Here is a 12969-nt window from a genome sequence, read left to right on the forward strand (position 1 = left end):
CTCTTAGAAATACATACTGAAATATTTATAGATGAAATGATAATGTCTTGGATTTGCTTCAAAATCATCTGGAGTTGGGTTGGATTTGAGGAGTAGTGGTAGGGAATAAAGATGTAACAAGATCACCCATCCATGTTTAGATAATTATTATTAAGTGATCTCTACTTTTTTTTTTTTTAAGATTTTTATTGGGGAAATTGGGGGATGGGAATAGCGCTGGGAATTGAGGGAAGGGGAACAGACAAGTTGCTGTCCTTTTGTTCATCAGTCTGGTTGTAAAGGACGTTGCTTCACTGGCCCAAGTTGGCACCATCATTGTGCTCTTCCCAGGCGAGGCAGATCAGTCTCCGGCTTCTGGACGGCCACTCACTGGGGCTGCTGGCCGTTCATGCTGGCTGCTGGCTACACACGGTAGCCCATGGCAACCCACTGCAGCAGGGGCTACAGCCTACGCAGTCGCCATCGCTGGGGACTCACAGCAGCCCAGCTCTAGGTTGAGCTGTTGTTCAGCATCTTAGCTGTAGAGGGCAGTGTCGCTGGCCCTAATATGTGGGATCCGAACCGGGGTCCTCTGGCGTCCCAAGCCAGCTCTTAACCAATGCGTAACTCGGCCGGCCCCTCTACTTTTATATGTTTGAAATTGTTCATCATAAAAAACCGATTGCCTTTCTGCTTTCAAACAATGCAAAATATTACTTGAAATAGTTGTCTTGAAGAATAGAGCATTTACTCTTAAGAGTATAAATCTAGTCTCTTTTTCTATAGGTCCCAGTATACCTTTCTCCATTTTTGACGAGTTTCTTCTTTCAGAAAAAAAGAATATCAGGTTTGAGGCTTTTTGTTTTGTTTTGACACTTAAAAGTTTTCTATTATTATAAATGAGGGGTTACTGTTATCTATGTCAACAGAAAAAAAAATTGCTAAATGGAGTATGTCTTTTTCCAGTCCTGCAGGTCCCCCACCAGTTTTAGTCCAACGAAGACCCCTTGCAGTTCTCAAAACTTCAGAAAGCATCACCTCAAATGAGGACGTGTCTCCAGATGTTTGTGTAAGGAGCAGTATTCCTAAATTAATATAAATGGATTAGTAGATTGTTTCATTCAGTTCTCACAAAAGTTTAGGGTTCAAATGAAAATTACTAGCTTGAAATAAGCACATGAAAAGATACCCAACACCATTAGTAATCAGAGAATACAAATCAGTGAGATGCTACTTCACAGGCACTAAGATGGCCGTAATAAAAAAGACAGAAAGTAGCAAGTGTTGGTGAGGATGTTAGAAAATTGAACCCTCATCCAATGCTGGTGGGAATGTAAAATAGTGCAGCAGCTTTGGCAGTTTGGCAGTTCCTCAAAATGTTAAACAGAATGACCATATGACCAGAGATTCCCTCTTACGTTTATATCCAGGAGAATTTAAAACTTACGTTCATACAAAAAACTTGTACATGAATATTCATAGCATTGTTCATGATAGCCAAAAAGTGGAAGCAACCCAATGTCCATCAACTGATGAATGGATTTAAACAAATTGTTATATGCATACAGTGGAATATTATTTAGTCATAAAAAGGAATGAGGTACTGATACATCTTACAACATGGATGAACCTTGAAAACACTTTGCTAAGTGAGTGAAGCCAAACACAAAAGACCACATATTGTATGATTCCATTTATGTGAAATGTCTAGAATAGCCAAATCCATAAAGACAGAAAGTAGATTAGGGATTTCCAGGGGAATAGGGAGAGATGTGGTTAGAGAGTGACTGCTCATAGATATGGAGTTTCTTTGGGGAGAGATGAAAATGTCCTGGAGTTAGATAGTGGTGATGGCTGCATAACTTTGTGAATTTGCTAAAAACCTGTGAAACATACACTTTACAAGGATAAACTTTTGGGTATGTGAATTATATCTCAATTTTTTTTAAGGGGGAAAAAAAAATCACTGTCTTAAAAGCTTTTAAAACTTTTTTTTTTAGCCAACATAGCAAAGGGTCTTTGTTCTTTTATATAAAATGCTTTTTGTGGCAATGGAAAAGTTGTGTGGACCATTTTTCAGTAGTAATGTTCTATTTTAAATACTATGGACTAGAGACATGATAATACTAGAGTAAAAAAACCCCACGTAGACATTCAAGTCAAAGTAAATAACCTTTATCATTGATATTTCATTAAAGTTTTAAGGAAGAAAATCACCCCTCTATTCAAATCAGCATCTGGAAACTTGTCTTGAGGTTGAAGAGAATTGAATATGTTTAATCTTAAGACTTAAGAGATGATATGTAAAGATTTACAGCAGTGTGTTCTCTGCATCCTAGACAATGAATTACTTGAGGGTACTTTTTTTAAACATGTTTGTTTGTTTGTTTTTCCTATTTATTGAGGTATATTTTGCACTCAGTAAATTGTACAAGTATTAATTGTACAGCTAGATGAATTTTTACATGTGTGAATATTTATTCAATCTCCACCCAGATCAAGATACAGAAAATTCCCAGCAACCCAGACTTGCTTAGGGAGCTATTTATTACTAAAGGTGCTCAGGCCGAATTCTAGCTATACTGAATTGGAATTTCCAGGGATCAAGTCTAAGCATGTATTATTGTTCGTTTCAAATACTTTCCCAGGTAATTCGGATAGTCCACTGACTGCTATGAAAACATTGTAGAAGAGTAATTAATTACATATTGTGTTCTTGAGAACAGAACCAGAGAACATGATGAATAGATAGGCTGGATTTGGAGGTAGTGGTTCTAGGCTCAGCTGTTCAGGGATGGACTGAATTACTAAAGGAGTCAATCTAGTTTTTTTGGTTTTAAACTTTTACTTGTATTTTGTTAATAGGTAACTTTCAGAATTTTTTCCCCCTAAAAAAATTATCTTTAAAATGTCTAAAATAATAGGACTATAAATTGTATTTACATAAAATGTATTCTTAGACTATAGATACTGTTTTACTTTAATCTTAAAATTTTTAGCCACATTTATTATTTCTTCCAGATGTACTTCTCACCTCTGTTTACTTATGTTGACTCGAAAATTTAAAGTATATGTCAAATTGATAATCTAGAAAATCAATATCTAGTAACCATAAGGGTTAAATGAAATAGGCAAACTGCAGGTAATGTATACTGCAGGTAAACGTATAAAGCAGTGCAATCTCTCTGAGGGCAGCTAGGCAATATGTAGAATGAATCTTAGTGTTCATAACCTTTTGACCTGATAATTCTACTCTTAGGAATTATCCCTAAGAAAATTAAGATATTCCTAAAGATTTAAATGTACAAGGATATTTTAAATAGTTCTATAATAGTAAAAAACGGAATAACCTAAAAGAATTGGTTGACTTCTGATTAGACCCCATGGTGTGACCATCATGTTTTTAAAAAATTTTTAATGGCACAGAAAATATGCTAAAAATATGAGAAAGAATAATACATACAGTTGACCCTTGAACAACAGAGGTTTGAACTGTGCAGGTCCACTTATACGTGAATTTTTTTCAATAAATAAACAGTCAGCCTCCATATCCTTGGGTTTCACATCCACAGATTCAATCAACCGTGGATCACCGTGTGTTGCAAACAGTAGTTGTGATCTGTGGTTGAGAATCTGGTTGGGAATCCACAGATGTGGAGGGCCAACTGTATGCATTGTTCTATGCCATTTCATATAAGGGACTTGAGCATCCCCAGGTTTTTCTATTCACGGGTGGGGTGTCTTGAAACCAATCTCCCACGAATACCAAGGGACAACTGACTGTAAGTTAAGTTTTGGGGGAGTCACAAGTTTATGTAGGATTTTCAACTGCATGAGGTCAGCATCCCTAACACCCACGTTGTTCAAGGGTCAACTGTATTAGCATATATGCTATAATTTCACTTCTTTTAAAACCTTTTTTTTAAATGCATTACACTATGCTTGTATCCTACCAGATCTATATGGTAACAGCAGTTGCTTCTGGGAGTGTAGTAGTTGAAGTGGAGATGGGGGTGGGGAGGTGGTGTTAAGTGCCAGAGAGAGACTTTCACTATATAGCGTTTTAAACAAGTTGGCTTTTTAAAACCATATACATATATGACTTTTAAAAACAAAGGCATATTTTAAGTGTTTTTTTTATATATATACTTTATACTTTGTTTTTTATATTTTCTACCATGATTGTGAATTACCTTAAAAAATAAAATTAAAATTAAGTATTTGGCACAGAAGAAGATCACTTAAAAGCTAGAAGGATAGCAGATTATCAGAACACTTTCTAGGCCAAAGCCAAAAGAAAAGTAGCATTAGTTCTCTACTTATGTGAAGTTGGTCGGGGAAAAAAACTGTTGTCCAGTATTTTTTTTCCTGAGTGGAGAATCCTTACAGTGTTNACTAGTATTAACATTGATATATCCCTTGTGTGTTCTATTTTTGTTTTGTTTTATAAAAAATGAGTTTATCATTTTGTAATCTGCTTATACTGTTCATGCAACTCAACGTTATAAAAAATACTTCTACAACAATTTTAATGACTGACGGTTCCATCTTTTTAAAGAATTTGGATTGACAGTACTAGACTGTTTCTTAGAGTGAAGAAGATTATATTTAATGAAAAAGCCTCTTGGATTTTTAAGAATTAAACAATTCTTTTCTGTGGGTTCTAAGCACATGTTTTAAAAGGAATTTCTTTACAGGGAAACTTCACTTGCAGAAAACATTTGGCAAGAACAACCTCATTCTAAAGGTGAGTTGTATTTGACAATGTCGCCTTGGAGGAACTTGCTGATAACCCATGCATTATGTAACAAGTGGTACATATCTTTTTTTAAATTACAGTACAGGGAGTTGAAAGAGGGTAAAGAGGGGTACTAAGGTAATATTGTATCTTTGAATCATGGAATTCATTTATAAGCATATGATTGGAGATAAGATAGACATTTGAAAGAGTGGTTTCATAAGAGTCCTCAAGGTTTTGAAATATTTGGTTTAAATGTAAATTTAAATTTATACTAACACCAAATAATCTTCCACTTTAGCTAATGTACACTAAACTAAACATATCTGTAGTATACAGCAGCCAAGACTGGAAAGTGGATTTTGGAAGAAAGGAAAAAAAAAAAAAAGCTTAAAACTAAGGCTATTTTATATTCAAATTTGTCTTCTTTTCCATTCAGAAACATGTTAAAGTGGTAAAAATATGAATATCTACCTAAAAGTAGGGTTTTTTTTCTTAAAAAAATGTTAAATAGAATCTGGTTAATCCTCTAATTCTAACCACCAAATTATAGGAAATAGAAGCATGGAGGAGTAGGTTAAACAACACAGGAGTGTGTAATTGGCAAAAAAAATCAACATTATGGGACACTTGAGCTAGTTTCTTCAACAAAAAAAGTTACTTTAAAAAAATTCTATAGAATAAAAATGATTTAAGAAACATTTCAACCAGTCACAGTACATGAATCTCACTCTGCATTCCCAAATGAAACTTTCTAAAAAATTTTGTTAAAATGTGACATTTCTGACTAGGTATTTGATACACAGAAATTAATTCTGCAGATAGGATCATGTTTTAAGATTTGCTTTTTAAAAAGCCTCTTAGAAATACATACTGAAATATTTATAGATGAAATGATAATGTCTTGGATTTGCTTCAAAATCATCTGGAGTTGGGTTGGATTTGAGGAGTAGTGGTAGGGAATAAAGATGTAACAAGATCACCCATCCATGTTTAGATAATTATTATTAAGTGATCTCTACTTTTTTTTTTTTTAAGATTTTTATTGGGGAAATTGGGGGATGGGAATAGCGCTGGGAATTGAGGGAAGGGGAACAGACAAGTTGCTGTCCTTTTGTTCATCAGTCTGGTTGTAAAGGACGTTGCTTCACTGGCCCAAGTTGGCACCATCATTGTGCTCTTCCCAGGCGAGGCAGATCAGTCTCCGGCTTCTGGACGGCCACTCACTGGGGCTGCTGGCCGTTCATGCTGGCTGCTGGCTACACACGGTAGCCCATGGCAACCCACTGCAGCAGGGGCTACAGCCTACGCAGTCGCCATCGCTGGGGACTCACAGCAGCCCAGCTCTAGGTTGAGCTGTTGTTCAGCATCTTAGCTGTAGAGGGCAGTGTCGCTGGCCCTAATATGTGGGANAAAGGAATGGGTAAAGCCAGAGTACAACTGCAAACTAGGCCAAGAAAAGGGGCTTAGTGCTCAGATTAAACCCAGTTTAGCCATCAGGTTCAAGGGGTGAGCGCAGAGAAAAAAATTAGAAATGAAGCCTGAATACTAAGAACTGAGAAAATATAAAAAAAACATTGAGGCATGAACAAGGCAAAGACATCCCACAATTTTTGTTTTATGAAAGGACTGGAGGACCAGCACACCCTTTTAATAATCATTGGTCTCGTGGTATTTGAGTAAAGCGATCTGGTTTAAAGATGCTTTGTCTGCCTCAACCCTGTGTCTACCCCAACCTTGGGGTAAGCAGGTAACTTTTCCTCTGAGGTCACTAAAAGCTGCCTTCATTCTCTACATTTCCCCTGACTACTTAATCTGTAAGAGGAGACTGAATTAGACTCTAAATTATAGTTGGCATAGAAATTAAAAGAACTCTGAGTGTATTTCTGCAATTATAACCAAAAGAACTAGAGCTTCCCACTTTCTTTCCTGAGATAACAGAATCCTAAAGTCTTCCCCAGCATAATATAGCAGCATTTCTCATCCAGGGCACTATACGTATTTTAGATGAGAGAATTCTTTGTGCAAGTCTGTTCCAAGCATTTCAGGATGTTTTATATATCTCTATTCCCCCGTAACTCCCCCTACCCCACCCAATTAAATACAAATTATTTAATTCCCCTAGCCATTGTGACCACCAAAAATCGCCCGTTCCCCGCCCCCTCCCCCATGTGTTTCTGAATGTGAGAACCCCAGGTATAGTTTTTATTTTCACCCTATTTCACAACACTCAAAGTTCAGAGGATAGTGCTCAGGTTCTCAAGGCTATAGAAATTGTAAGCAAAGGGATATTCTAAGCCTTTTAAGGATTGGGCATTTGTGTACTATGTAGCCAGATATGCCTTCTCTCAAGTCACCAGAGGACTCCAGGGAAAGGGACATTGCCTTTTACTTTGTCACAACTTATCAAATTTGATGGGAAATTTCATATAGATTCACAAAGAATTGAAAGAGAGTTTTGAAATCATTTAATGCAGTTTCTATATATGTATATATATATATTTTTGTGAGGAAAGTGAGATCCAAAAAAGTGGAACATCTTACCCATGGTTACATTGAGTGGCCAGTTAGAAAGCTAGGAGACCTTCCTTCTTCTTTTTATTAACCTAAGAAACATTTTTCCTACCTCTCCCAAATTTTAAAAATACCTGGGAATAATAGTTTTATGATGGCCAAAAAAATTACATCTTGTGCCAAGGAAAAATGGGAGCAAATATAAATTTTAAAGTAAAATAGATCATTCTGTGTTGTGGAAGTAGGTGACAGGATTAGTCAAAGCCTATATTTAGGAACGTAGGACCTGCCACTGATGTCAATCAGGGATTTGAGGGAAATAGCTGAGAAAAGCAGAGAGACAAAAGGAACATAAACACAATGCATTCTGGCCACTCACATAAATAGTTCTTATGTCTCTGGATAGTAGCTTTATTGCATGGAATAGATAAACCCAAGGAAAATAAATTAATCAGTAGTGAATTAGTGTTACAAAGTTTTTTGTTGTTGTTTTTTAAGGAAATAAGGGTTGGAATAAGAGTAAGATAGAATATGGTATTAGTTTAATAGAACCGGGATACTTTGTAGTATAGGTAGCACTTTACCAAAAACCAACCTTATGTAGTTTTCAATTAAACTCTGGAAGAGAAGAGTCTGAGTGACACTTGGAAAGCCTAATCTATAGTAGTAAACAAAGGCTGTAACACCTGTAAAAGCTTAATTTCCTCCATGGTAATTGTGTATAAATCATTGTTCTTATATGTGTTAATGTGTACAGTACAAGGCACAGGCCTACACTCTACTTCCAGTACTTACTTTATATAATGTGGAAACTTGATAAATGTTCTGTGGTGGCCATGCACTAGGGTTTAGATATGCAGTACTATGTGTCACTAAACTATAATCCTGACGACGTTCCCACTTTTGGTGGTGGATACTGCCACTGCTCTTACAGGTGCATTTTCAAAACTAACCACTGGAGGGAGCTGTTAACATAGCTAAGACACACCTACAGTACCTTTTTTTCATTTTTCTTTTTTTTTTTAAGATCAGCTATGCAGCTTCTTTCATGGCCTATTTTTATTATCTCTTTCTCTTAAATCTGGGCTTAGCATCCATGATCCATATGACTGTAAGAAGAACAATCAAGCTTTGAACATAGTGGACTTTTCCTACAGTGTCGACCTTAGGGTACAGCCAGATGTCTTTACCCTCAGCGGCTTTCGGACTGTACAGATCCTGGAAGAACAGAAGATCCTGGCTAACTGTTCTTCTCCCTACCAGGTAAGTGTCAAACAAGCCTGAGGAAATAGAGAGAGTGTTTCTTAATCTTTCTTAGCTTTATAAATAGGCTATGAAAGCTAGTGTTTACTGATATTCTTTCTCCTGGAATAGATGACCTAGATTTCAAATATCATCAAGTCAAGCAAAATGTACCATTTTTCTGTCACAACACTGAAGAATATACCCATACACATGCAGACACATGACTAACTCAGTAACCTAACTGTCAGGGCCATTTCTACCACGTATCTGTGTAGCCTTTATAAGTCATTTTCTGTGATCTTCTCTGTAAAATAAGGAAAACAATTTGCTGTATGTACATGTGAATTGTAAATATTAAATTAAATAATGTATATAAAAAAACATCAGGACAAAGGTAAAGAAAGTGTTTTATATGGTGGCATTATATGCAAAGCTTCCCTTCTAACTCAGTTCTGGACATATGGCATTTGCTGATTGAATATATAGCATGAACCTGGACTAGTCATGTGAACCACATTTAGGTCACAGGTGGAATCCATGCAAATTCAGTAGCTCTACAAATCTGAATTTGACAGTCCAGATATTTTTATCTTTTGTTCTTAAAGATAATTCCTAGAGTTGGCTCTATTGATCACTTCTTTGGGGAGTTTTTCCCTTAACTGTAAGGGTAAGGAACAGTTCTACTGAAATAGATGTCATAAAATAAACTTAGGTCATCACTGTAGTATCTTTTAACTGCCTATATAAATAAATTGCCTCAATAGTAACAGAATTATTTTACCTGATGGCGCTTTTTGTGATTTCAGGTAGATCTGTTTGGTATAGCAGATTTAGCACATTTACTGTTGTTCAAGGAACACCTACAGGTCTCCTGGGATGGGTCTCTCTGGAAACTTAGCCAGAATATTTCTGAGTAAGTATTGGTGATTTCAGGGTCTTTACCTGTTCAAATAATTTTCTCTTTCTCTTAGGTGCTCTCTCTTGTTTGGCAGGTTTAGTTTTCTTAGTCCAAATGCCATGATTCCATTAATATCAACCAGTTTTTGTTAGAGTATCAGTGAAACAACTAGTGCAGGATAAAGGCATTGGTAATTAAGAGTACAAAACTATTCAGACTTCAGAATATCATTCTGGACCTAGATGTGTTGTAAAGACTGCAATTATAGTATTGAAGCCTCTCAATTTAGAAGTACTAGTAGAAACATTTTATGAGAATAATTTTCTAACCAATTGGTATTAGTCTTCTACCCCTTTTTAATAGCTATTGTTATCAAAAGTTAATAAGCATCTCTTGAAGAAAGTTACATTTCTAAATTATATACTAATTGTAGGCTATTATTTATTTATTGAATGGGTGGAACCAACGCAAAGACTCTCCTTAATAAGAGCTGCTTGGTCTCAGCACCTTAGTACTCTCTCAAGCCTGCTCATAAAACATATTAAATACCCCATGTTCCACTTTAGTTTATCAGAGCTAATAACTTCCCAGAATAAGTTTACCAATCTATCATTTATTGGTATGTTCTTTGGTTAAAAGAAAAAAGTCAGCACTGAAGATTTAACACCCCTTCTCCATTCCCCCTCCCAACAATTGAATTGTATTTTTTTTCTTTATTAAATTCAGAATATGTCCAGTCTTGTCTCTAACATGTACTTTAAAAATAAGCTTGAAATATAATGTAAGATACACAGGATTGATTAGGTACCTCCAGCTGGTTATGGTCCTAGGTGGGTCTTGAACACATACAAAAACAGGTGAGGTCAGTTGGGGTCTCCTAATAGCTCTGCCTTACACACTAATGGAAGCTTCTCTGATTAAAAAAAAAAAAAAAAAAGTACGAACATCATAGACTGAAGTGTGGTAGTCACTCCACTCAAGCTTAGGATTCTCAGAATTGTGAAGATAAACCACTGGGAGGGGGAAGGGAACTATAGTTTTTCTCATGACCTGGACTTTAGGAAAATTACAGGAGAGGAGACAAAATTTATCTTTCTTCTATTTGCAGAAGAGAAGTGCTGTTTCTTACTTAGTACGATGAGGTAATTTATACGTTTAGATGAAAGACCTTTTTGCCCCTTTATGTGCATTGTATTATGTTTTTGGTTTTTTTTTAGTACCACCTTAGGTTTTCAAAGGACTACTTGAATAATCTCTAATCCTAGAATTCTAGACATTACCTTAAATCATCTTGGTACATAACTATACCACTGAGTTAAACACAGAAAGAATTTTAACTTTAATATGCCTAATCTTGATGGAAATGGTTTTATATATTTTTAGGCTAAAAGATGGTGAATTGTGGAATAAATTCTTTGTGCGGATTCTGAATGCCAGTGATGAGCCCACAGTGTCTGTTCTGAGGGAACTTGCTGCAGAAATTAATGGGGTGTTTGACACCACATTCCAGAGTCACCTGAACAAAGCTTTATGGAAGGTAGGGAAGTTAATTGGTCCTGAGGCTTTGCTCTTCCAGCGAGATAGGCAGTCAAGTCTCTCACAGATTCCTGCCTAAAACCAGTGGTTCTGCTGTGGAACACTGAGCCTATATATGCTATAAAATCTAATTTAGGACACATTTAATACACTATCAACGCTTTTCTACTTTTTGATAGAGGTATATTTCTAGGTAACTGGCACTTTTTACACAGCAATGTACCTACACTTCGCTTTGCTAACTTTAACAAAGAACTGTTTTATTCTAAGTGGACTTCATGTGAATGGGTACTTTGTTGTCGTTTAACACATTTGTCTGTACTTTTTTCCCCTTTTGTAATTTGTGACATGTACCCTTATGATCACTGTATTTTGTAAATAATAAAATAGTATTTGTTAAATTTGTGCTTCTAACATTTCATCTACTTTTTGCCCACTAAGATAAAAAAAAAAAATGGCTTGACTTTTGCAGACAGGAGCTACTTTACCATGGAAATTTATATATCCTAGATTTGGAACTGTTATGATAGGATGATAACCTTCCTGAGCTTCCATTAAGTGGTCTAGATTGAAAAGTAAGTTAGATATGGTTTACACAAGGCCAAATTTTCTTAAATTTCAAGTGGCAATATTGTTTAATTTTTCATTACATTTTAATGTTTTTATTTTTTATCCACCAAGCCCTTGGCCTATTTAAATAATCTAGTGGTGCTGCTGCTACTGGGTCTCTTGATTAGGATTGTGGCTGTTAGACAGGAAAAGAAAAGGTTTTGAATGGGGTTTAGCAACCTTTCAGAAATAGAATAATCACCATTCTATTACAGGGACTTGGGGGCAAGGGTTATGAAGGAATAGAAGTGGGTTCTGTTGTTTGGAAGGTTTGAAGAGGCAGAAGGTCAGAATAAAAAGGTAGCTTTTTTTCTTTTTTTAAAGATTTTTTAAAATTTTTATTGGGGAACTTGGGGGATGGGAACAGCACTGAGGAATTGGGGGAAGGGGAACAGACAAGCTGCTGTCCTTTTGTTCTTCAGTCTAGTGGAGGACGTTGCTTCACTGGCCCAAGTTGGCACCATCATTGCACTCTTCCCNACAAAAGATGAATACAAGTCACGTTTGACTTCTGCAATTACAAGAGGTGCTCAAAGTGGTTACCATCAGCATCCAGACACTTCTGATTACAGTGACCTACAGCTTGAGCAACGTTGACCAAAGTGTTAACACCCCTTAACATGTATATACATTTTTTTGGCACCCCCAGTATTTTCCCTATGAGGATTGATTCATTTGTGGTTCTTTCAGCCCAATTATTGAAGACAGCCTTGAGGCCACACACTCCTCTGGGTTCTCTGGATCTTCTGCCTCAGTTACAAGCACCTCCTCCATCAAATGTCTTCAAATTCCTGAGAAACTGGAGCTTACTAATGAGACTACAGGTAAGTTCATATATACCACTTGCAAGTGAACACCTACATCCGTGTTTAGTGAATACTTATTTATCACTGCAAACTGAGCTATGTTTTTCTTCTCTAGAAAAGTTCCCATAAATTGTGAAATTTTAGAATAAATTAATACTAACAATATGGTATCATAAAGACCTGAGATGGATGAGTGTTGTTAGGTTAACAGTGTTGATTATGAAATCTTGTTTTTTTTTCCCCTTCCCTGTTGTTAATACTCAATTTTAGGTTTTTTTGAGTGATTTTTTTTTCCCCAACTTTTTTTCCCCCCAGAAAACACTGTTCAGTCACCCTGGTGTTCACAGTATCGCAAACAACTACTAAAATCCCTACCAGAGCTGAGTGCCTCTGCAGAGTTTTTTGTAGAAGATAGACCAATGCCTAAGTTGGAAACAGAGGAGGAAATTGAATTAGGTAAGTACCATTGAATGCATGTCCTTTTGGGTATGACAGTATAATAAGTGATTATTTGTCCTTGAGCTTGATGCTTGTGCACAGTAAATACTTCTAAATTATAAGAAACAACATCATAGAAGTTGACACACTGCGAAGTTTGTGTCCCAGCAACAATAGGAATTCTGTTTTCCCCTCTTGCAATTTTT

At 36.2% G+C, this 12969-nt stretch overlaps 1 protein-coding gene and 1 long non-coding RNA gene across 2 annotated transcripts in view; both read left to right on the forward strand.

Moving 5' to 3' along the window:
• Positions 1 to 11259, forward strand: part of BUB1B (BUB1 mitotic checkpoint serine/threonine kinase B) — a 63899-nt gene extending 52640 nt beyond the window's left edge. The window contains exons 10-14 of the mRNA XM_019644853.1: positions 751 to 826; positions 946 to 1048; positions 8264 to 8494; positions 9283 to 9389; positions 10758 to 11259. Coding sequence (XP_019500398.1) covers positions 751 to 826; positions 946 to 1048; positions 8264 to 8494; positions 9283 to 9389; positions 10758 to 10989 — 749 coding nt within the window. The 3' untranslated portion in view covers positions 10990 to 11259. The remainder of the gene's footprint in view (positions 1 to 750; positions 827 to 945; positions 1049 to 8263; positions 8495 to 9282; positions 9390 to 10757) is intronic.
• Positions 11260 to 12203: 944 nt separating this feature from the next.
• The window catches only part of LOC109383971 (uncharacterized), an 18848-nt gene continuing 18082 nt past the window's right edge, over positions 12204 to 12969 (forward strand). Inside the window, exons 1-2 of the long non-coding RNA XR_002124326.1 lie at positions 12204 to 12343; positions 12641 to 12781. This is a non-coding gene — a long non-coding RNA (uncharacterized LOC109383971). The remainder of the gene's footprint in view (positions 12344 to 12640; positions 12782 to 12969) is intronic.

This window comes from Hipposideros armiger, unplaced genomic scaffold (assembly GCF_001890085.2).
Source record: "Hipposideros armiger isolate ML-2016 unplaced genomic scaffold, ASM189008v1 scaffold_92, whole genome shotgun sequence".
Classification (NCBI taxonomy): domain Eukaryota; kingdom Metazoa; phylum Chordata; class Mammalia; order Chiroptera; family Hipposideridae; genus Hipposideros; species Hipposideros armiger.